This window comes from Pipra filicauda, unplaced genomic scaffold (genome assembly GCF_003945595.2).
Source record: "Pipra filicauda isolate LSUMZ 115617 unplaced genomic scaffold, ASM394559v2 scaffold41_size5083284_pilon, whole genome shotgun sequence".
NCBI classification, from domain to species: domain Eukaryota; kingdom Metazoa; phylum Chordata; class Aves; order Passeriformes; family Pipridae; genus Pipra; species Pipra filicauda.
Window position 1 is genome coordinate 758,725 of NW_024104554.1, and position 26,665 is coordinate 785,389.

A 26,665-nucleotide genomic window follows, 5' to 3' on the forward strand; every position below is an offset into this window, starting at 1 on the left:
TCTGATGTCTAGCTTTGGAAAAGATGGTCATTTTACATGTGACATAATGAATATTACATTTATGTTTGTCGAGCTGTCAAGTCCAAACATTGTGAAAAAAGTGGTTAATTACTAACAGCAAGAATTTTTCAACCACTTCACACACCAATTTGATTTGATACTAAATTATAGAACCACATAATGGTTAGGATTGAAAAAGACCTTAAAGATCTAGTTCCAACCCACCTGCCATGGGCACGGAACCTTCCACTAGACCAGGTTGCTCAAAACACCAGCCAACCTGGCCTTGAATGCTTCAATGCCTCCTTCTAAACTACATCTAGCTAAAGCATCTAACTTATTGTTTGGGGGTTTTCTTATCTTCAAACAATGAAAAGGAACTCTGGCTTGACCCTAGCTCATTTTAAGTATGGATTTGTTCAGTTAGGAATATTATTATCCTAAGTCTTTTTACAGAGAAGGAGAAACAGTTACCTCTAAAGAGCATTCATAAGGTTGCTGGCAGTTCATAATAAGTCTCTCACTTAAGTACCTAAAGCTAGATAGATCAAGGCCACAAGGGTTTGTGCAAGTTCAACTGATCATCTGTACCAAACAGAAGCAGAATTCCCTGAGACCCCCCCACCTTGGCTGAGGGCTCAGCCATGCCCTGCAGTGGGTGGGTTGGAGCCGGCTGGAACCGGCTGTGTCCGGCACGGGGCAGCCCCGGCCTGCCCTCACAGAGCCACCCTGCAGCCCCTGCTGCTGTCGGAGCCTGGACACGGGAGCTCAAAAGAGTTCTTAACTCAGACAGAACAGACTACCATTACATTTTTCATTTGTTAGTTCTTGCTGTGTTTCATTTCTCATTTTACCCTGACTGCCATGTGTGCTGATTTTATGTGATAAAAACTCACATTTTTCATAGTATGCTGAGCAAGACTCTTTTCCCTTTGACTGCTATATCCTTAAGGAGACAAATGCAACCATCATAAAACTGCATTTCATGTTGCATGGAGAGCTGTGGGCAGCCCAGTGTGTTTTGAGGTGAAATTCAGGACCAAGTAATTTTGCTACAAGAAGGAGGCAGAGGACACTTCCTTCACAGTGACCCTTACGGACCTCTGGATATAATCCAAATGTGGGCTGGAGATGATGTGAACTGCAGCTGTTCCATTTCTGCAGCTGCTCCACTGCTGTTCACTCACCAGGCAAGGGTTTCTAAGTGTCAGAGAAAATGGGATATACAACAAAGGACAAACTTTATTTTTTCTGCAAGAAATTAAAAAAAAAACAAACAAAGCAAACAAAAAACCAGAACAAATCCAAACCAAAAAAAATTGCCAACTCCTTCAATTGTAAAAGAGGGAGGCAACTTCAGCAGTCAATTATGGTTGCTTGGTCCTCTAATTAGGTTAAGTAAACTTGTGAATTATTTTCTGCTTTCACCTGCTGGCAGGGGCCAGTAGAGACCATACAGAGCAATCATGGGATGCTCTGCTAAGTCTATTTTTTTTTTTCCATTGAGATGTCTGAAAAATTTTAGAAGCATTAGCCAATCTGCTACTGGTGGCTACTGCCACGCGACTGCTGGCACTGGTGTGGCAATATCAGCCACAACTTCTGGTGGCAGTGCTGGTCTCTGCCCATCTGCCCTGCCTTCCCTCTTCTCAGCTATGGGACAATATAGAAAAAGACATAAATCCCGGTGATAGTGGGTCTTTATTTTTCAAAAACAGTATCCAATAAATAGTTGATAATGAATATTTCCAACAGAATACAATTAATCCTTTGTACAATGAGAGTAAAGACATGAAGGACGTAAAATCTGCCTCTAATTATTGACAGCTTTTCTCAAGTCCATCTGATAAGTAAACATCATAGAGTGATAGAATGGTTTGGGTTGGAAGGAACATTTATGTTTATCTAGTCCAACCTCCCGGCAATGAGCAGGGGCATCTTCAACGACAACAAGTTGCTCAGAGCCCCATCGAGCCTCACACTGAATACCTCCAGCGATGGGGCATCTATCACATCTCTGGGCATCCTGTCCTAGCGTTTTACCATCCTCATCAAAAAATCCTTTCTTTGCATCTAGTCTGAAATTAACTGCATTTCAGTTTAAAGGGACTGAAAATGCATTGTCAAAGAAATCTGGAATGTTGCAGTGTGTTACTTCCTATGGGTCAGTTTAATTAGAGCAGTGGTTATTTCACCTGCTTGACATTTTTATATACAGTGATGTCAAATAACATAGCCCAATGTCAAATGGTTTTGGTTTTTATGGTGGGGGCCACCTTCCTACAAATACTAACACAGTAATAAAATATGATTGCTATAATCACAATCTAACTTGTTTCTTTTGTCAAAGCAATGAAATTAGCTTTTCACATCAGTAGTCCACATTTGATTCATATTTCTGTTTAACAGCTGGAGGCTGTCATGGGTGAAATGAGACTTGTCAGCCTCAGAAGGAGGAGCAAGTATTAATCTTTAAACTGATCTCAAAATGTAATTCTTATTTTTACGAAACTCTGGGAGTGGTAACAAGGCTACAGAATATCTGTTTCAAGTTACTTAGGGAAAAACAATGACTTTTGAGTTCACTTTCGTGCTGAGCTAGTTTCACAAGGGTTATGCATAGTATTTGATCATTTGTGTCAATTAATTACCATGAGTTCCATTTTACACAGATGTAAAGCTGAACTGCCCTGACAGTAGCTAGAAATGGGACACTGATAAAATGCACCTGGAACTGATTTAAAGACATAAGAGAGATTCCTCCATCAGATTGGAAAACTGGAGAATCTGACACTGGAGATTCTGAAGAAAGATCATTCAAATTTTTTCAAAAGTTAACCAAATTCCTGGTTGAATTATTAATACCATCACATTACATGCAAAGGCAGGTTATATGAATTGAACCATAAAACAATGTCTTTTACCTGTGATCAAAAAAAGAACAAGGAGCCACCCAACAGAGCAAATCATAAGCACAATATACCTTCACTCATGGGTGCAAACAGCTATATCTTTGAATTATTTTGGAAAACATGTTTTAATCACGAAAATCCCAATTTATTGTAGTGAGCCTTTCAACCCTGTAAGCAGCTATAAGGAAGGCATCATGATTTTTAATGGGTAATTAATGGGCAAAACCTTAAAAATTGAATCTTTGTTTTTCTTTCCCATTTGTAGCCTGGCCAAAACCATTGTTTATTTAAAGCTTGCCATGATTTACTGACACTACGAGGACCAAAATATATTTTGAGGAGTTAGTATAACCTCTTTGCCCCTTTCCCTCAAGAATTAACAGGTTGGCATAAATCACTGACTCCTGTATAAGAAAGAGGGAAAGGAAATATGAATTATCAGTTTGGCATTTCATCTGAATAAACAGACCTACTAGAATGATTGAGGTTACATATTCAAGAGAGAAGTGTCTATCTGACACACAGACGCCATAGAAAATTGTGATAAATTGCCTAGGGTTTTTTTTTTAATTATTTTTGCCGTAGTGAGAAGAGTAGGATGGAACATGTTGCAACTGACATCCACCCTGATATTGTCAATGAAGGGGATAAAAGATCCAACTAAAATAACATTTTAGATGTTTTAGCTATACATTTTAACGATATCCAGAGTCTGAGATATTTATACAGCTGCATATCATTATGTAGAAAAGAAAAGCATATGTTTTGATTTTTTTACTTAATTTCCCTATTACTTTAGACATTGCCTGTACAGAATTAGCAAAAATGTTGCAACATGTATTTTTATTTGCAGAAATGTTCTCCTCTGAGATTGTTCCTTTATCTATAATATAGTGGTTTTCTCTTTTGGAATACCTATCTGTAGATATAGCTGTTATAGGCAGACAATTCAGGGCACGAGACATTCTAGTTTTATTTCAAAATGCAGTGAGCTACTCTGTGTAAAAAAAAAACCTTTGGACAAATTATGTACTGCTGCTGTTCTAGTTTTTGAACTTTAGTTTGAAAAGCAGACTTCTGTCCTTTGAAATATTGTCGTATCCACTCTGCAGATTCATGGTATTTAAATGTTAGTTTAGGTCATCTTAAATAGCTACTGGAAACTTCCAAGTGAGAAATACAAACAATTGCATTCATTTTTTTCATCCAGGTCTGGAAAAAATGTTCAAAATATATTAAGAAAAAAATTGGTGCTGAATTTTCTGGTATGGTCCTTCTTATACAAACTTTCCTAGTTTCCTGATGTTTGCACAATGTCACAATCATTTTCACTGAATAGCAGCCTGTGTTGAGTAATACATCTGACCAGATATATTCCTCAGCACTTGAAAAGAGCATACAGGAGTATAACTACAATAAAAAAAAAAAAAAGTCATAAATCCTATCTGTAGTTAAGTGTTTTATGCTAAGGTGCCAGAAAATGCTTCATTGTACTAAGGATTCACAATTCTGGAGGACCTTCTGGAATGGGGCACCCCAAAGAGAGTGGAGATCAGTACTTTCCCTTAATAGATGTGGGCAGATCAGCAGAAGAAATAGTCTCTCTTTTGAACCTATGTACTTTGCACAATATAATGAAAAATAAAAAAAGTGCTATCTGAAGTTTAGGTGCTCACAAAAGTAAATGTCTATAATCTAATTTTGGATTTAGATTTGTAAATGCTACTTTAAACAGGAAGTTCTTCGTTGATTTAAAAGATTAAATCACCACTGGAGAAGCCTCTTGCTATGGGTATATGTTAAATATGAAATTTGAAGTTCTTGGGAACTTTAATTCTTATCCAGCTTCTGGTGTATCAACAGGTAAATTGCTTATAAACTTAAATTAAATGAAGTTTAGTTGGAAGGTACTTGCTTTATTTCTTGGAAGGATTGTGTATCCCTTAAAGCATTGTAACTAGACATTTTATATTTGTTCTAGCCAGTAAAATAAAGCTCTTAGAATGTCAACAGTGCGCTTCAATCACAAGCATTACCATGTAATAGAGTTTTACCCTAGCAGGGTGAAGTAGGCAGAAAGTGATGACCCGTCACAATTTAAATGGTTTGAGCTTTGGAGAGCAGCTCAACAGGAAACTTCAGGAATAGCTCTGGTCACAAGCTTCCATGTTCTACCTAGATTTCACTTAAGAGATGGCTTAATTGTTTTGCTCAAAGTCACATTAAAAGTCAGAGAAAGGCCAGAGAATAGAATTTTTATGTATAATTTTATTTTATTTTCTACATAAACAGCACCCCAATAGACTATCCCATAGTTAGCAGTTATTTTCTAATCTTAATCTCTTTCTCAATGTCAAAGCCAATTTGATTAAATTCTGCAAACCTTGGGCAGTGGACTGATATATGTGTGTGTATGTATATATATATATATAAATTCAATGAAAAATCCTTAAGGTTATATTGAAAAATTAGATCACTAATGCAGTATGTCAATGGCTAATTGTTTTGTTACCTCTTCTGATTTGTTACACAGTGCTAAACATTTTACTCTGAAAACCAACCAAAATTTAATATCAGTTAAAAAAAAAAGCAGGTAATGTATTGATTGACAAATGGATATTAATTAACTAATTGAGAAAATGAGAATTTTAGTTAAAGACAGTAATTTTAACCCTTATTTATATTTAAAAAATAAATTTATAGTCATCTTCAGCTTTATTGAAGGAATGGCAGTGCCCAGTAAGATGCTAGGTTACTTTTTCTAAAGAAAAGAAAAAGACAGCCTTGTGAATCAATAAAATATTTTATAGAGTGGCAGTATATTTACAAGTAAATAGCATTGTAGGGTGAGTTTATAACCTGACACTGGTGAAAAATGGAATTTTCCAAACTTTTAAGCCACTGAGACAATACAACATGTTGGCTTTATTTCTTTTGAGAAGAATGCTTCTGGATATCCCATAAAATTGCAGTTTACTACTGACTCTTTATCAGCTCTGTCATTTCAAAGTAAATTACTGACTTTCCTACAATTCTGAATGAAGTGGTACTGGAAAAAACAACAATTGTTTATTCTGAGCTATGTGTTAAGCCTTACACATACTTAATTGTATGATCTTCAAAGGACAAATATATAATGGTAGTTTAATTTTCATGTCAAACTTTTGCTTTCCCTTCCCGTCATGTGATGTGAAAAATAAATGTAATATATTTATTTTTTAAATATTTTTTTAATCATTTACCTATTAGATAAAATCCTGCACTCCCAACCATTACTAATATTTTATCTGTTGGGTTCAGTGATGTAATGGTTTTCCCTTTCTTTGTGTTTGATTATTGTATAACACTAAGAGAATAAGTCATGAAATGACACTGGAATTCAAAGTACAGTGTAAAAACTAATGATTGAGGAGCTCAATATGCACTCTTATATTAGTGTCTTTATTGCTATATGAACTTTTTAGGTTTGATGAGTTTAGATGAGTGCTAAATAGTTGTACTGTATGTAGGCCACAAAACCAGCACAATACAATTGCTATATAGTGGTGTGGGACAGTTTCTTCTCTGTCTTCCCCTCATGACCTTGAGCAATATAAAGACATGTTGTAGATCATTAGTTAAGTATTAGGATTGATGAAAGGACAATATTTTTAAATTGACAAAAGGGGGGTGTTAAATTTTCAGGCATGGATACCTTCAGTTCAGGCAAGTCTTAATGAGTGATTTTGCACTCCTAAGGTACTCTTACTATGGTGTCAATTTCTTTACTAAGAGAGAACATAATGCAAACTTATATATTGAATCTTTGTTGAATGAAAAGTGCTCACTGGAAAATTTCAGCTTTTTAGACTCATGAGTTTTCTTGCACTTAAGCTGACAACAGTAGTGTTGTGTGTGGCCCATCAGGTGAAGGAAATCAGACACAGGCTTTCAGCCCGGTCAGCCTGGTTTTTGCAAGTTCACTTTCTGTTCCTAGGATCTGATGAATTCAACAGCTGGGAAAATATGGCTTTTGCAATTATCAAAGATGTCTCTATCCTTCATGATGCATCTTTATCTTGAATGAGTCAAGCAGTATCTCAGAAGGTTTGTTCATTCTGGTAGAGTGCAACCAGCACACACACACACAATTATATGTGGCGAATGCATCTGATTCTGAACTATAGCTTTTGTGTGACTTATAGGAGTTTCACCATGGAAATGGAGGAAACATAATGTATTCCAGTTCCCAATAAATTATATTTCAGAGGAAGAATCTGTTTAAATTAGAACTTACAGCTTAAACTAAAGTTAATCCTTTCACCTCAAACTTTTAAGTAGTATTTTAGTCAAACTAAAATTCAAATGTTTGATTGTGCTAAAAAAGTAAATATTTGACAATTTCCCACCACACTTCCCAAACATATAATTTCTATATATTTCTGTATTTCTTTAAATTGCTGTATGTTTGTGTGGCTGGAAGTTGGTAGAGGGGAGGTTGAGGCAGGCAAGGAAGAGCTGGCTACAGGGCTGGCTTCTGTCAGAAGCTGCTAGAAGTGTCCTCCATGTCTGACAGAGACAATACCAGCTGGCTCCAGGAAGGACCAGCCACTGGCCAAGGCTGAGCCAACCAGAGATGGCAGTAACACGTCTGTGATAGCATATTTAAGATGGAAAAAAAAACAGTTATCATGCAGATGTAATTGTGCTCAAAGAAGAGAGGAATGAGAATATGTGAGAGGAACAACTATTCAGACACCAACAGTTCCAGATGCTGGAGGTGAGATTCCCCTGCAGTCTGTGGTGAAGACCATGGTGAAGCAGCCCATGGAGGTCAATGGGGGTAGATATAAAACAAATGTTGTTATGAGTGAGCAGGCTCTTCAAGACTTCAAGAAAAAACTGGACTAGTAAGCTCCCAGACTGACTAAAAGCTGTGCATCTGCTGAGCTTTAAATTTCTTCGGTAAGCTGGAATAAATATTAAATTCAGCTGTTGAAAAGGAGATCACCAAATAAAACCAAAACAGAATAAACAAATTGAGAAAAAATCTTTTCTCCTTTTTTATTTTTTAACTGCTGATTCAGCCACTGAGAATAGACAAAACTACTGTTGGATTTATATAAGGGCAATCTATTCTCAGGCCTTGTGATCACTAAAGAATAATAATTTTGGTTATAGCAAGTAAAAGACTATTGGTAGAAATTCCCAGCTGCAGGAGAAAGGAGTGCTATAAATATATTGGTAAACTACAGGGATCCTGTATTTCAACAAAGATGACAGCTGCAATCTAGTAGGATGACGATTTTCCAAAGTTTGCATGTGCTTATTCAAAAACAGCTAAAATAATTATCTTTAGCATGTGAAAATTGTAGGATTTTTTAATAGTTACTGTTGCAGAAATTAGGGTTTTTATCCGATGTTTTAAAGCACAAGGGATCGTTAAACTTTCCTTTCAAATTTTCAAAGCTAAAATACTCTTATAGTGAGAAACACTGGAGAGTTTCAATTTTAAATGAAATCTAGCAGCTGTCCATGGCTTTCTGAACTTCTAGAACAGTACTTGATAAGATTTGTTAATCAGTTTGAAGGAACACAATGCCATCTGTAAAAGTGTTCTCTGGGCAGGTTTTGTATAATGGCTTCTCCTTGTGTGACTGCCCAGAATGGCCTTTTGAGCCACTGCCATCTGGTGTCCACATGACCATATTTTTCTATTCAATAGTATTCAAATATTATAATCAATTCATTAAGGAAAAAAGAGTTTGAACTAGCTTCTTGAAAGTAGTTACATTGTTAAAACTTCCCTTACCTGTCCTTCCTTGTTTGTCTCTCTTCCATTTCTCTAGGTTTCAGTAATGTATCATTTCTTCATTAGAATAAGTGTCATATGGGTTTATTTCTGTTGTTTCTAACAGAAACATGCTATTTCTACTAAAGGAATTGCTTAAAGCCTATGATGGAGCATGGAGCACATGGGCCATCAGCTCATTTTGCTAACAATAATTTTATAGTATTCTAAAAACAAGGAAGAAATTGTATGGAAAAATATTATATAACACTCTTTATATTACTTTTACTGTTCACATATTATTTTTTCCTTGGTGTTTTGATTGCAACGATTACTTCTACTCGAAACTGTATTTTCTGTCACATCTATGATCTTTTTTAATTTTAAGGCACTCTCTGTTACTAGGCATATCCTTTTATATATCCATATAAGCAATGCCCTTGTATTTCATTATTAAGGTTCCAACTTAGTACACTTGATACAGAATAATTGAAAGGTTTTGGTTTCATTTTTGAAGCATAATTAATGAACAGAATTATGTCTAAAACTGTTAGATATTTTTCAATACGAATCAAACTTTTCAAAAATTAAAATGTAAATAAATGTAAATATAAGGAGCTTAATGAATAATCAAGTTTTGACTCTATTACATTAATTACTGCATCTAATATCTTGTTTAATTGAAACAGCGTCATTGCCCTTCTGTGTGACTTCTTGGCTGGACAGAGGTTGATATTTACATGTGTAAGCTTTTATTTTCATCATAATAGAGAGGTAAAGAACACATTCATTGAAGAGTGGTGTTCAGTTTACAAACTTCACAGAATCAATGAATGGTTTGGGTTGAAAGGGACTTTAAAGGTCATGTAGTTCCAACCTCACCACCATAGGCTGGAACACCTTCCACTAGATTCTGTTGCTCAAATTCCCATCCAGCTTGGACATGAGCAGTTCAAGGGATGGGACATCCACAGCTTCTCTGGGCAACCTCTTCCAGTGCCTCAACATCTTCTGAGTAAAGCATTTCTTCCTGACATCTGATCCAAATCTCTTGTCTTTTAGTAAAAACTGTTCCCCCTTGACCTATCACTGTCTGCTTATGTAAAATGTCACTCTCCCTCATTTTTTGTAAATCCCCTTTAGGTACTGGAAGGCCACAGTGAGGCCTCCCAGGAACCTTCTCTTCTCCAGGCTGAACAACCCCTTCTCTCTCAGCCTGTGTTTGTAAAAAGTTCTCAGTACGCTGTGACCCTCCCCTGGGCCACAACTTGTCAGTCTGCTCTAAAAAACTGCCATTTCTCACAATATCTTTCCACAGGGAATTTTAGGGTCTTTTTTCTAGCCTCCACACAGTACTTGCTAAGGCTTTCTTGAAGGTAAGTCTTGAAATTTTTGGTTAAATCTGAAAATTATTCAAAACAAATTATTGAAGGAATGAGTATTCCAGAATTTTATACTTTTATTTTAAATCCAGAACCTTTCTATAAGTTGAAGCTATCACTAAGAGAATATCAGAGACTGCCATAACTTGTTAACTTTAAAATTGTAGGTGTTGGAACTTGAAGTCTGAACACCAAATATTTGTTACTAACCTAATGGTTACTGAGGAAAGATCCATGGTATAACACATCTATACATAATAATATTTTGCTTCAAAGTCCATGACTTCAAAGTGTGTAGTCACATAGTTTGCATGAGCATGAGCAGATCATTAATGTATTTTCAGATTCCAAATGCATCTAGAGCAGGGCAGCATGTCTGGAACAGACAAAGGAGATCTCATATCTCATATCTCATATCGCTTGTCTTGCTGCATGAAACGTTGCAAATCACAACAGCCCTTCCTCCTGCCTAGTATTGCTTCTTCATTACAGTTAAATACTTCCCAAATGCTGAGCTAAATTAGCATGTTAATGTATCTGCTAATATTTTATTATTACAATTTGTTAAAGGCTGATTTCAGTTTAGTCTTTCTTCTGTTCTGTTGTGTTACAATCAGAACATGTGAACCATCTTAAAGCAATTCTGATTTTCCTATGCCATATACCAAGTAAAACAATAAAGATGACCTCCAAAGGTTTGGAAACTAGTCTTCATGACCCCAACTGAGAAAATGGAAGAAATCTTGTTGATTCATTCTCAATCAGTAAAGCAGGAATGGATTTTTTTGTATCAAATATAAATTTAAATCACCAGTCTTAACCAGAGAGGTTGTATATAGAATGTAAAGCTGTGCATCACATTATTGAACTTATAGCCTTTCTTCAGCTATTTCTGCAGAAAGGTCTGAGAATATGTAAGTTTTGCAATATATAACAGCATGATTTGTTGAGAAGTTCTAGAGTTAAGTTGTATCCACTGAGAGTGTTCTGTCTCTGTAACACAGACATCTGGTGGTTGAAGCATCTTTGATGTTCTCAAACCTGCCTCATAAAAAGAAGAAAAAACCTCCAAACCTGACTAGAGTCTTTCCTCACTGTTCTCCCTACCCTGTGACTTCAAATAATTTTTCTGATATTAGTCTCATGAAATACATGCCATTTTCTCTAGCTGATGGTTCCTTGAAATTCTGGGATACAGTATGAGGAACTGTCTAAGTAATGTCTTACTTTGATATTAGTGAGGATTATATATTCTTAAACTTTTTTTTAAAATGGAGAGAGCATACTGAAAATGTACTAAGAATATATTGAGAGAGACTGCTATTATTTAGACTGGTCCTAAATTTATTTTTAATAAATGCTGGTTTATAAATGTTTAGTTCATATTCACAATGCAAAGGAACATTGTTAGTACTGTAAGAAAAATCCTACTAATTAGTACATAGCTGTGCCAAAACTTTTACGTAATTTATGTCTAAATTTTGCAAGCTTTAAATAGGAAAATTACCTTGCATTTTCATTAATACATTCATTGCTTCAAAATTTTAGATTTCTAAAATGAAAATTGAAATTATAGTTAAAATACACTCAGTCTGTGAATGAGCGTTGAATGTAAAGGGAAGCAACTCAAGTTTGATATGTCAAAGGAGGAAAACAGAAGAAAGATGCAGAAAGCGTGAAAAACTTTATAATGCCCTAAGTAAATGAAACTTTATACAGTTCAGAAAGAGTACAAACAAGTCACAGGTCTTTCGAGGGCATACAGAAGTCTTTTTCTTTAAAGTTAAAGCAGTGAAAGATTGTGAATGAGACTGAATGAACAGTAAATGACATGTCCAAGAAATGCTTGCAGAGACTGCAAGGTTTAAATATAGTCTGAAATTGAGATACTCAAATCAAAGATTATACTTTCTCATCTCTCGTTATGGATCTCAGTAGCAGTGGATGATAGTTCATAGTGGTGGATAAAGGGGAAATCTGACAGGATTGACACAGAGGAAGATAAAGGTCTCTGACAGGGATTCATTCAGCCATCTTTTCATCTATTTTCAGTCTGATAAGAAATGTTGGAGCTAAAAAAAATCTTAAAATTTTGAAATCTAATTTTTAGGTAAATTCCAAGATACTGACAGGTAAAGGTTTTAATACTAACATATAATATTATGTTATATTATTATATATAACATATATAATATAACATAATATTATAATATATTCATTAAAGTCCCTGGTGTCCCTGAATCACTAAAGTTAATAAATTGTTTCACTAATTTGAGAAATTTGTTCCTTTTTTCCCATCTGGAAAGATAAAATCAGGCAGGTTTGTTTTATAGGGAGTTGAATTTATTTTGTTATGATAGTATGTCACACAAACACCATCTGTTAAGAAAACGTTTGACAGTTTGTCAGGGAAAATAGAAGCTAAAACCTGGGCCATATTTAACAAGACCTGTAGACATCCAGGAAGATATGTCAAGTTTCAGACATATGACACTTGTCCTGTTTCAGGAAACAGTATTTCTATGGATAAGAGATAGCCTGAATCACCTTTCCCTGATATTGGTGTGAGAATGCATTGACAGAGTAAAGTAGTGGCCAAGAAGAAGATTTTGCAAAGGTGATCATCCACCTGAGGAGATCACATCATTTTATGCTGTGACTAAGGTCTCGCTCAACATTTACTGGTGTCCCAAAATACTTAGGCATTTTGTGTGTATGTATATATGTAAAATGAGGTGGCTTCACTGCAATGTTTGTGCTTAAAACATGGTAGCAAACACAACATTCTCCATCTTGTATTACAGTTGTTACCATAAGGTAATCTTGATAAGTTGGATAACCATACAGTCATATTTCTTATTTTCGTGTTTCAGTGATTCAGTAGTCCGAATTGAACCTCACCTCCACTAACATAGCTACAGTTCTGTGCTAAAAGTAGGAAATATTTGATTTTTTTTCTTCTGAAAAATGGAAGAATTGTTAGTAGGAAGATAATTTATTTTAAGAAACATCTGTCTAAAAGCAGGCTGCTTTTCTAGCAAGATCAAGTTTTGTCTATAATTGCATTTCAATGCTGACATTTCCCAAGAAACTGCAAGATTAAATTCTCAGAATAAAATATATGAATACTAGCTAGTATAGATTTGTTCTGAAAGCCTTTATTCACACACACAAAAATCTTTATCAGTCTAAGTATTTTCAGTGAAATTAGCAGGACTGTTTTTAAGACAGTGGATTCCAGATACTAAAGATGGACTAAAGTCCAGCTGAACTGAATTTTTACTCACATTTGGGTTTTTTATTTAGCAGGAAATATTTTTTTGGTAAGACATCTTTTTTTTTAATTGAATCGTCAAAGAAATTTCTGAGATTATCATAATCTTTCTTGATGTAGTTTAACAGAAGAGTATACAGTACAATAGGTAGCATTAAAAAGACATGGAGAAAGAGATGTTTCTTTCCTATATTTTTAAAACATTCTATATGCAAAAAAACCCTACAAATCTTGAAATACATTTTAATGATTGCAGTTTCTCTACTTCTCTGCAGAAGAACCTATGCTTCAGGTCAAGAATTTTGGTCCTTACTAGAACATTGTCTAAGTTGTATTTTTCTAGTACTGTAATGCAGTTTTTTAGTTCTTAAAATCTTTTGTAAAACTTTGGATTTCTGTATAAATTAATTGTCCCTGAAGCTGCCAAAACACATAAAGATTTCTAGCTCTTAACATCTGATTTTATATATTCTGCTTGTCACCACTCCTTTTGCTGCTGTATTCAATTTGAAAGCATATCCCTGGGTGGGAAAACCAGCCACTTTTCAGATCTAATCTCCCATTGCCTTTCAGCTGTAGTGTTGTCATCTGTAATCCAGTCAGGCTTGTATAATTTATATGTGTGTATGGGCAGGATAGACAGCACATGTGTATTTGGGTTTTCTGTATATTCTTGTGATGGTTTCACTCTAGGCCTTCCTGGAGACCAGCTTGTAACCAGGAAGGAACTAGGAAGGTGACCATGGAAGTATTCTATGCTATTCCTTTACGTAACTTGAGGTATAAATAAAGCCAGCAGGAGGGACCTCGCTCTCTTCCTTTCTGACGAGGTTCAAGAATGGTGGGTCCCTGTCTTGGTCTGGCTTATCTGGAGCTGAGGCCTACAGTGACTGCTGTTATCTGCCACCCGTGAGGGGAGAGCGCTGGGCCATGTCCAGCCATCCTCCTTCTCTCAAGGGAAGTGGAGAGATTTGGCCAGTTCTTCAGTTTGCTGGTTACCGGTTTTTTAGATTGTGTAGACTGGTTTTGTTTTCGTCCCTTTTCGTCCTATTTTGTCCTTTTCCCTTCTCCCTTCCTCTCTTCCCTTCGGAAGCTATTTAGGGTTTCCGGGGTTATAGCTATATAATATTCTCACAATATATATCTGGTTTATATGTAAAATATATATATTTTTGCTATAGCTTTGGCTGCTTGGTTCGTTTTTTTTCTTCCCTCTCTGGAAAGCAGGCTTTTGTTGTCAAGTTTCGGAGACTTGGTGGGAAGCCAGCCCTAAACTTGCAAAATTCTGTATATTTCTGTATATTTGGAGTCCTAAAATGCAGCAGCAACTAGAGAAAGAGAGAGGAACTGAAAGCTCGGAGACGCCCTGTGAGCTGGACCAGGACGGAATGCGGGGGAAGTGGTCTCTTTTCCCCCCTGCCACATTGGCAACTGAGACAGAGGAAAGGAGCTCTGTTAGAACGCTTGGGGCAAAACTGAACTGAGAGCCCTAAACCGTTCTGACTCGAGGGAAACTGACTCCTCGAGGAAAGGACTTTCACAAAATGCCTTGCACTTCGTGATATGACCGTAGTGAAGCAAGCTTTGCCCCTGCTTTTGGCAGCCCATGGGAGAGACCTTCAGTTGGAGCTGAAGGGCTGAGAGGGGTGAGAAAAAAACCCTGTGTTGTAATGGAGAGAGAGAGAGAGAGATTTTCCAGCTACGACAAATCCAGCTACGACTGCTGCCTTGAAGAGGAGAGACACTGCTGCCCTGAAAGTGGAAAAGATCTTTTCTTCTTTCCTTCTGAACTTCTATTGGAGGGAAAGGAGGGATTTAATCTATGTAAATATATTACTTTACCATAGGAGAGATAGTTAGAATTGTTGTATATAAATATATTATAGTATTTATTGTGTTAGTAATAAATTTTGATATAATTTTCTCATGCTAGTAGATGTGTTATGTCTGAAAACCCCTCTCACATTGATGTGGGGGGCTTAGAAATTGGATTTTTGAGGGTCTCAAGCCATGACAATTTGTTATATTTTTTCTTATTCTATCTTAACCTTACAATGGTGTCTTTTGAGTATTTCAGAAGATGAATTCATGAAATGTTGCTTTTCCTGTATAGCGAAAACTGTGGAACCTGATATATCCTTAAAAAGGTGACTGACTATGGGAAGTCAATCACTTTGTGTCCCACAGAAGGAAAATATGGGAGTTTTTTATCATCACCAAAAAAAAAAAAAACATACACCAAATAAATCAGATCTTTGGGGCTTCTTTTCGGTAATAATTTAAATTAGTTCAAGAGAAAATGGTAAAATATGGTTGAATTCTGGATGTTGAAGTTTATGTATGGGAAAAGTGAATATTCATCTTTACAGTTGCATGTCTAAACGTGTTTTTTCCTTTGCTTTGCAGTGACCCAGGGTGGGGATGCTGTTGCATCTGATACATGTCCTGATCCTGGAATTCCTGAAAATGGGAAAAGGGTAGGCTCTGACTTCAGGTAGGCACATTTAGTTTTCTATAAGACCAAAAGAAAGGTATTTCCTGTTACATGTATACAGAGCATGTAACTACAGATATGTATAATTTCCCTAATTTAAAATTTATTGATTCTTTGTCAAAATAGCTCCAGTCCATTGCATATCTTGAATTGTTTTTGCTTGTTTCTTTTTTAAAATCAATGCATTTTAAATAGGAGTTTTAGAGCATAATAATCTCATCTATATAGAAAAAGCAGAACTCTCTGGACAACATAGAAGAAGAAGTAGAGAGCATTATCTGTTTTCCGACTAAGTAAAAACTGTTAAAAAACTTGGGGAACATGACAAATTCAGTGTGTGATGAACTCTGTCTCCTTGTGTTTTTTGTTTTCAACTTTTGTTATATTAAAAAAAAAAAAAAAAGACAATGTCAAATGGACACCTATGGAGAAAGAAGTAAGTTTGCTCCTACCCTATTGAGGAAAAAAAGTAGAGACTTCAAGGTGCAGCAGAGAAGAGGGTCAAAGAAAGGAAATGGTAGCCACCAGCTCATGCAGAGATTTATGAATTGCTCATCAGGGAGTGGACAGTCAGACCTAAGAGTAAATGGAAAGGAACAATTCATAGGAATTAGAAGGAATTGTGCAAAGTTCTCTGAAACTCTGTAAAGCAAATTAATCCAACCTGGTTCCTGAATCATGGCTCTTACAAGCTAGGTTGTAACAGACAGGAAAAATAAGTTAAAAATCTATTCTATTTCTGACTGACATACTCTTTTTGGATTTTTCTCTATCCTCACAGGAGTCTGAGAAATCATAAAGAACTCCAACAGTAAGAGATTCAGTTATATGCAAAGTCATGGTTTCTTTAGCGACAGAGCAGAAGTTTAATGTGTTTTAAAAAATAATGAAGTGAAGTAAGCTTTCAATACATAGACTAGAGATACGAGCTGTCCAGAAGATGTTTACTATTGTCCTTTTCTATGTATTCTGATTCAACTTGTCAGGTACAGATGCTAGAAATGAAATTATTTGATACAAAAGTATAGTATGTATTTCCTGCCCAAAGGGCAGATATTTTAGGAAAGCAAATGTTGTTTTTGTATTAATACTTCATGTATTGAAGAAAGAAACATCAGTCAGTAGAAGACTAGAAAAAATGGGATGCTAAAATATAACTTTCTCAATACGTATTAAAATGTCTGTGTGTATACATCCAAGGAATTCCTCTATTCTTCCACTGTTATTTTGGAGAGTATTTGACTTTATTATTAATGCAGGAATGCCTCAATTTCCCTCCTCTGCTTAAATCTCTCCTCATGAAACAAAAAACAATGCAGAACATACCTCCTCTGAATTCCTCCAAATCAAATACTTAGTTGAAAGAATTAAGAGCAGCATCTAAAATCACTTTGTTGTCAGCTGAGAGAGAAAAGGATCTCTGGAAAGAGTTAAGCCAAAATGTTTAGTGGAAGACTGAATGAATTCAAACTTGAAGGGCATTTCTTCACACCATTATCTCAAGATTCCAGATTAAATTCAGCAGACTGGGGTGATGAGGGAGTCTGAGCACTTGACATATAAGAGGCTCCGAGTTCTGGGTTTGCTTAGCTTAGAGAATCTGAAGGACTTTGTTGCTGTCTACAGTGATGCCTTAAGCCCCTAATGGTTTTTTATTTTTCTAATTTTCATAAGCCTTATAAGTTTTATAAGTAGTAAAAGTAGATTTTAAAAGCAGCATCCCCCACTCCCTTTCCCTGTAGTACAAATAGTTTACACATTCCTTAACCCTCTTACCCCATTCTTTGCACCCCATATCACTCCTACCCCTGAATCCAGTAGAAATGTTTAGTCTTTTGTCAAGGCAAGGCCCAGACTGTTTGGAAAATGCTTGTATCTTGGCCTAAATCGCAGAACACAGTCAAGAATTAGGTGACTATGTAGACTATGTACCCTTTGTGCTCTAAAGATGGTGAAGATGATGAAGTAAAAGCCCCCAGACCCATTTCTCAGCCGGTGGACCCGGGGCAGTCCAGAGTAAAGGCCACAGGGTGAACACATTAGGGATTGGATAGATAGTATTATAAAATGTAACATCTCAGGCACAGCGGGCGTGCGTCTTGTAACATCTTTTGCCTTAGCACAATAAACCCTTTCCTTATCTCACCCCTAATTAACTGCTCTGGAGATTTTTTTTGCACCAGCCAAGCAGGCATCAACAGCTACTAAACAGGAGGGTGTAGAGAAAAGAAAACCAGACTCTTCTCAAAGGTGAACAGTGACAGGACTAGAGGCAATGGTGGGACATGGTAAATTACTACTACATTCAGGATTAAAAAAACCCCAAACACATTTTTACTCTGAGGATCGTCAAATATTGAAGTTTACAAAAGAATCTGTAGAGTCTCCATTCAGCGAAGCATTCAGAACTCAGCTGAACAGGGCTCTGAACCCTCTGTTTTAACTGGGCTTGATTGGAATGGGGCATTGGACTGGATGACATCGTCTTCCAATCTAATTTATTCTGTGAATCTATAAATGTTGTACAGTTTTTATATGTTCATGATACACTGTTGGCCAAAGAGATCTCATGTAGTTATGGTCCAAGTCAGGGGCATATGAACAACTGTTAAGAAACAACAGCAGTCTCTGCTTGAAAACCTTAAAGCTTGAAGAGTGTTAGAGGGAGAATTTAATCTCTTCACTTCTAGACTGTAGTCTGTAATTCAAAAGAGAAAGGGAACTAGAATAATTTTAGGGAAACAGGTTCAAAGATCCAAAGCATGTGAACCTCTACGTGAGAGAGCTCAACAACAAATTTCCCAGCAATGCATAAATACACCAAGAGGGAAAGCCCAAAAGAACCTTAAAGCTCAAAGCATATTATAGGATATCCGAGGGAATCTAATGTCAAAGAACCTTACAAAACATAGACAACTATATTTTGAACACAGTCTCTTAGGAATGAGTGTGGGTTAAAGGTATTTTAAATGTCTGGAGCTTACTTGTGAGCAATGCTCACTCAATCGACAGTGCAAGGCTATTTCCCTCCATCCTTTACCCTATACAGCCTCTGATAATATTTTCATTTCACCGTGTATCTTACTGTTCATGAAGACAAATGGATGTATAAGGTGTTCAAGAAATATCATATAAGATAAGATAAATAAAACATATTATATACTTTGATCACATTAATTATGTTCATGTTTTGGGCCTCCAAATTCTGAATATTATTTGAGAGAAACAGTATAATTTTGTTTTCCTTCTAAATCTTATTTATTATTCTGAAGACTGATTATGCAACAGCAACTGTTTTTCATGTACTTTAAAATTTGATAATATCTATTTAAAACTTATCTTAGTTATCTTGGTGTTATCTATCGAAATCTGGTTGGACATTTAAATAAAGAATTTGGCTGGAATTTAGTTTTTGTTTCTCTGAAATGACAAATCAAGTTCTTCCATAGGAGAAGGGACATAATATTTACTCTTTCTTGCATTTCTCCAATGTAATGAAAATACTCTGGAGAGTAAAGAAAGGAATGTTTTTTTTCTTTTCTAAGAGGCAAGTATAAACACCAGAAGGAGCTATTGTTCTTGTCAGGAGAATGACAAGTGTGAATATTAATCTGAACTAAAACATGTGAAAATGCACATTATTCAAAATCTTTTCCTGTCTGCTGAAAGATATGTTATGAGTGGGACTGATGGAAAGGTAGAGGGTTTATTTTCAAGACAGCCTGAGACCCAACTGATTCTGTGATGACAAGTTCTTTGAAAAGGGTTTCATCATTTTCAGCATAATAATGGCATTCATTCTAATATCATAAAGCAAACAAAAAGGTATTGAAATCTTAACCTTTTCATTCTGTCCTCCTGCCATGCTTTTACTGTGTTCACTTCAGGAAGTAGGAAGGAGATTTTTCAGTGATTTTAAAACAACACAGTGGATATTTGGATTCATTTTGAGGGACAAATGGCAAGTCTGACTTTACTAGATTAATGAGAACATAATCAATACAATTTTGGGGTCAATATCACATTTTATTTTTACATGAGACCTCAAAACAGTTTGTTTAAACAGATTGCCTAAATGAAATCTGAAATATATATAAACAATACTGTTTCATCTGTCCTTAAATATTGTGTGGTATGTGTTCTGAGGTGAGAATGCAATAATTTTCCACATTTTCATCAACACTTGTAACACAAATAGCTTTTAAATTTTCAAAACAGTTTTTGAAAATTGAATTAACTTTTTTATCTTAATATTGGTTTATGTTAGTATTTTATTTTGTAAAATGGCTTCTTTCAGTCAAATATTGCTTTGATAGAGTTCAAATTTAAAATTGAAAAAGAAAAAGGAGGAAACAAATCTCTTCTGCATGTTGAAAAGTTTACATAGAGAAATATCAAAACAAAGCACAATATTTCCAGTGCCCACAGATTTGCAAAATGACTAGGGAGGTAGAGATGTAAAAAAAAATAACCAAAACCAAACTAAACCAACTTAATTAAAAACATTAATTTTTAACAAGTGGATATTAAATGAAGCAATAATTTTATTTGAAATCATAGATCAAACAAAATAAAAGACAGCTTTAAAAACATGTCCACTTTTTAAATGAGAAAATGTCAATCATAATCAATGAAGAGACTCAGCAATCTGGATGTTGTTTAGGATGTTGTTTTATGGTAGTTTGTGTGTTCCAGGTGTATCCCATCTCCTACAATGCTTACTTAGATATGTAAGGAGCTTTTGAGTACTTATGTTATTATCTTGTTCTTTAATGTGATGGTTTTTGCTATGTTTCTTGTTTGTTTTTATTATGTTTTATTCAGTATATTTCTTTTGTGTTCCTTAGTTTGTGTTCGAACATTTCAGAAGATTATGCCCACCATATAGAATATATGATGTTGACATTAATTGTCCTTAGACCCTTAGATCCAAGCTATTTCTAGAACTTTGGGGGAAAAAAAAATCAACCCAAAACCTGAAATACCTACTGTGTAGGATAACATTGAAACAAATTGGATCATCATAGGTGTATAGATTAGATTAGTGTGTAATGTTTTGTGTATACATTAAATAGAATTTTAAAAGTATGTCTGTAATGATCAAAACCCAGTCTAAACATGAAAACCTTCACTTACTGCATCAAACTTAAAAATATTTTTATTCCTCTTGTTCATTTTGGGTTTTTTTCCCTTCTCTATTTCTTAGGGAGAATAATTGGGTATTTTAAATTATAAATTGCTGTTGCAGACATCCAGTAATTGTGCATTTTGTTTCACTCTAATTTTTTGTGTATGCAGAGTTTTTTAATTGTCCTTCGAAGCCTTGATAGTAGCAAACTTCAGGGAAATGTTGAAGTTTTCATGTTGGCTCATGCATCATTACACTTTTGGGAAAGTCTTTATCCAATATGATTTTTAAGTACTTCAGTTCTCAATTTGCACTTATCACAATTGGGTAACTGCTTGTTTTCTGTTTCCTTAGCAAAACAAATTCAGAGCTCATCATTTTAGAAAATATGAGAAAATGCATTTAGAATATATGCGTTTATGGCATTAAAATGTCAGAGTAATTAATATTATTATTTTCTTTACAAGAAAAGAGAAAATAATTGTTTATTAATTTGATGTATTTATTTGGAATCATGCTTGGTCTATTTTCTGAGGGTTCTAAGAATGTTCTGAAGGATATTAGGTTATGACAAATATAAAACAAATGCAATTTTATAAAATTATATTAGTCTTCAAGGATTTAATGCATTTTTCATTAATTACAGAAGGAAAGGGCCAATATTTTCCCTGCCTTTCTGAGTTTTCACATTTAGCAGCTCAAGAACAAACTTCTAAGTAGTTTTTTAAGCTTTCCTAGATTCAGAACATCATACTCAAATTTTAAAATTAACAAAAACAACAACAAAAAATGCTAATAAAGTTTCACGAAAGAACTAAAAGAACATAATATTGATAAACAATAGAGTTAGTGTTTGTGACATCCTCCGAGAAACTAAGAAAATTCTTGTCCTTGAAGGGTAGGAACGAGATGGATGATAGTGAATGAGATTATTTGCAGTTCTCCACAGTACAGTTATAACCACTGAGCTTTCTGATTGCCATCTAGCAATCCCCTGGTGTTTAGGACTCTAAACTGAGAAATCTGCTTTATCGAGGTCACTTAGTTCGCAACATGGGATTATCAAATACAGATTTTAAAAGTACATGAAAACCAACAACAGAACCAGTTGTTTGTGATGGGGAACATAGAGTGTCACAAATAATAAATGGAAGCAGACATGTAAATACTGTTTAGGAAATCTCTCTTTCCTATAGACAGTAACTGTATACATTTTTTTTAATTCTTCATAAAGATTGGTCAACATAAATCATTCCAAAGGGACAGATTTCAATGTTACAAGTGTAACGGTTAATTTTCAGTCCTAAAACAAAGTTATCATTTAGCATGATTTTTAACAGGAAAATTCAACAAGGCCAAGAATATTTAATAAATTATTATCATTGACTGAAATTAGTATTTCCTGGTTGCATATTAAAAAATTACTTTATCTAACTGCTTATTCTCTCACTTTAGAAAATAGAGAGGTTGGAATTACTCATGAAGTAAATTCTGTTACCTGAAAGAATTGTCATTATATATTTTCTTAAAAAATATATGTCCCTATGCACTCATTGAACTCATAATTTAGATGATCAAACTTAGCATCACAATTGTTTCATATTCCTGACCTTACTTCCTTAAAAGGTGAGCAAACCAAATAATAGACTCATTCCCTAGAGTATAAGTTGGTTTTTATGAATATAATGTTGATATAGCAGACTTTTGCACCTTAATTTCTTTGTTTGGATCTTGAAATATTGTCATTTGGTGACATTCACATTTATTTGAGGATGTTGATATTTAAAATATATTTTAATTCCTTCCTTCTTCCTCCCATTTGTTTCCTAGGGTGGGTGCAAGTGTACAGTTTTCCTGTGAGGATAATTATGTGCTGCAAGGTTCTAAGAGCATCACTTGTCAGAGAGTGACAGATACACTGGCTGCCTGGAGTGACCACAGGCCAATTTGCAGAGGTAAGAGTTATTCTTTGGAATTTTTCCTGAAGTTTAGATGGGTAATTATAATTTCTGATTAAATATGCAATAAAACAATACTCAAAACAAAACAAATAAAAAAGGGAATTATATCTTATGTGTATATATGCTTACATATGTACCAAAACCTTTATGTAGCTTTAAGCCTGCAATCAAAGTTGCAGAAAAGAGTATCAGTTTAGGGAGGTAATTTCCTTTAAATAGTTTTAATTTCACTTAATCTTTTTTTTGTCATGTTAGTCTTATTTTAACTAGAACTAGTTAGGTTTATATTAGCATTTTCTAATAAATTCCTAAATAGAAACTCCTCAAAATCACATTTTGTTCCTGTCAGTCCCAGATATTTACTTAGTCCTCATTTTTCAGTAAATTCCTTTCTCATTCATCTGTTTTGCTCAGTTTTACAAATGAGCTAACCTTTTAAGTTCTAAATGTTTTCCCATTGTGGTCTAGACCAATGAATGAGACCTACTTTTAAGGAAGAGCAGGAGAGGTGGCTTTTTGTTTGTTTGCATGTTTTTCCATTTCAAACTACTGCCTGTAATAAAAACACTGAAAAATACATAAATGCTACCAAAGCACACCAGAACCAAGGTATATAGGAAAAAATAAAGAATGCAACTTTGTACAGAACTTTTCTTTTTATCTCAGTAGAAAAATTGATTCGGGTTACACATTTGGATTGTACATGTCAGTGACAGCCCTGACCCTTGAAATGTGGTTGCCTGACCTTCTCCCAGAACCAGACAACCTAGTCAGGACAAACTTTGAAAAACAAGGAAAAACATCACCATCAGTTGGTGGGGGAAAAAAAAGAAAAGAAAAAGAAGTCATAAAAACTGTTTGAGATACTTTTATTGTCATTTTTGAGGTAGATCAAAGAGATACTTCTTGTACTCACAAAATCTTACACTGAATACCAGTTACCAGGGCAGCAAATGTTATTTGTTTGAGACACTGTAGAGGGAAGGATTTGTGGCATCTGGACTTAAACTTTTGCTTGCTCAAGAATGAGCTAAAGCATAATCTCACTTATGTAAAACTCATATACTTCTTAAAAATGTTTTCATTGCCTAGTAGTTTCATAATACCACTTTGAGTTTTTCCTCATGTTGCCAGAGTGGATTTTTTCAATTATATAATCACATATGTGATATATTTGTAAATGATGCTTTATTCATTAAAGACTGTAAACAGTTGTAGTGGATTGGCCCTACCCAACAGCTAAACACTCATCCATCCCCAGGGATGGGGAAAAGATCTGGCAGAGCAAAAGCTGAAAACTTGTGGGTGGACATCAAGACAGTTCAATAAATGTATCACAACTATGCATGCTATCAGAGAAAAATAAGAATTTTATTCACTACTTCCAACTAGTTGGCAGATATTTAACCATTTCCTGGAAAGTCAGGCACAAGTGATCGTAACTTGGTAAGACAAACCTAAAACCACAAAGGTGCCCACTTCTTCCTCCTTTCCCTGGGTTTTTATGCAGAACTTGTTGTCATATGGTATAGGATATCACTCTTTTTGGTTGGTGTCCGCTGTCCCAGCAGTGTCCCTCCGAACTTCTTCTGTGCTCCCAGCCTCCTTGTTGAAGGCTTTGATACTGTGCAAGCACTGCTCAACGTAGCCAAAACACTGCTGTGTTATCAACACGATTCTAGTTACAAATCTAAACCACAGCACCATACCAGTTACTGTGACAAAAATTAACTCCATTTCAGTCAGACCTAATAAAAAATTCTATAAAGGCAGCTCTTGGGTAAATTATTACAAGCTGTACATTACATATATTACATAGGCACATCCATGTAAGGACTAGACAATCTAAAAAACAGTTAAAAAGAACTAAATAAAAGTCATACCCCTTAATCTTTCCAGAGCAGCAAAGTAGTTGTTATTGTTGTCTCTTGAACTCAGTGTCTCCATAGCTCAGTCAATTTAAATGAAAAATCTAAATATACCCTCTCAGTACTTGGTTTCATAGTGCTGCAAAATAATGTGTCCATGCAACTCCACAGTTCACTCCTGTTCAGTGTGGTTTTTTAAAATCGAATTTATTCTTGTTTGCTAATACACAGGAGAAATGAGCTGAAGTAATCCACGAGTTATAAAAGTAATGCTCTGGAGAAAGGGACTCTTTGCTGCTGAATTATCTGTGTATTATTACTAGTGTTTGCTATATCTTTCAGTTAATTATCTGCAAATATCTCTATTATGCCTTACTCCCTTCAGTAAACTTCTAAAAAAATAGGATAAATTGGTTCTATACTTCTAAGAAAACCACAGTTGGAAAAAAAGTTACTTTCGTCAAACATATTTCCAAAATTGGAGCTAAAATTTCACAACAGTATGAGAGCTAAGTCAACCACTCTCTGTAAGTGATTTGTTTGTTTCTGAACACAGACTAACATTGCTTCAGCTGAACAGTGTATAATTCTTGGTCAGTATTATGACATTTCACATGGTGCATGTTTGTGGACGGTGGGAAGTGAAAGACACAAGTTTTATTTTCAGTCCATATTGTTTCCAATTCCTTTACTGACCTTCAATATGCCAGTGTTCATGGAGCTCTTTATTTAGTAATAAAATAAACAATATAAATAACGGTTTATTGTATTTTCTAAATGATCATCAGTTTGAATTGGAAAAGCTGATAAACTGCAAGCAACTACTGTGCTCAATGGCTTTAAGTGTACAAGACTTAGTGAAGAAGCTGACATTTGTATTTACCCCAGAATGGTGACTAACAAAGTTCAGAATTTATGAAGCCGATGCATAGTCACAGGAACCATCTTATTGCTGGCAAGTTCATGACTTTATTTGAAAGGGCACAGCGGGGGTTCTGCCCTGGGGTCTGCCCAAGGTGACAGTGCAGGTCAGGGTCAGGGTCCACCCCACTGCCCCACCTGGCTCACAGTCAGGGAGTGGTGGGAAGCTCCAGAAACTGTCACAGAAACTGAATGATGTTAACGTAAATGTTCCCAGATTCATTGAATTCAATACAAAAACCTTACAGCGATCCATTCTTGTTTTCTGTAAGCAATATACAAGGCTATCTAATATTTTTTTGCTATGTTTTACAGTAACTCCGTTTCCTAAACAGACTTCAGGGCTTCAATTGTCGCTCTTGTTTGGCTTCCCCCTACCCCCTCATGCTTTTTTCCTTACCCCTGAAGTTTAAATAGGAGAAAGATGAAAGAGTAACAGCTTGGCTGAAAAATATCTCTTAAAGGGAGATGTTTCAGGCTTTCTTTTTTGCTAGAGGAGGGACAAGCTGTTTTCAAAGGCTTATTGCTACAAAGTTGCACCTCTGGATTAGTTCCTGCTCTAGCAGACCTTGTGCAGGGGGAATTAAAAATAAATCAATAAATATTAATTGTCAGCCAGTTATAGTTCTAGAGGTATGGTGCTTCTACGAGTTGCTAGAGTGTAGAAAATGTCCTCTATTTCAGATCCTATGAATCTGCTCTTGTTATTCTAGAAATTAAAAGAATATCTTTTTCTTGATATACCAGCAATATGCCAACCTTTCTGTATTGGTAGTAGGCAGCATACAGTGGCATGCTTAAATGTGATTAGTTCTTTAGTGACACTTAGGGACATGGTTTAGTGGTGGACTTGACAGTGGAAGGGTAACACTCAAACTTGATAATCCTAGAGGCCTTTTCCAATCCAAATGATTCTATGATTCTGTGATTATTTTTTTTTTTTTTTAGCTTTTTA

At 35.3% G+C, this 26,665-nt stretch overlaps 1 protein-coding gene across 3 annotated transcripts in view; it reads left to right on the forward strand.

Annotated features, from left to right (window-relative positions):
• The window catches only part of CSMD1 (CUB and Sushi multiple domains 1), a 1,092,404-nt gene that overhangs the window by 727,607 nt on the left and 338,132 nt on the right, over positions 1-26,665 (forward strand). For all 3 annotated transcript variants that reach the window (XM_039385566.1, XM_039385564.1, XM_039385565.1), the window contains exons 8-9: positions 15,745-15,832; positions 22,791-22,915. In XM_039385566.1, the coding sequence (XP_039241500.1) occupies positions 15,745-15,832; positions 22,791-22,915 (213 nt within the window). The remainder of the gene's footprint in view (positions 1-15,744; positions 15,833-22,790; positions 22,916-26,665) is intronic.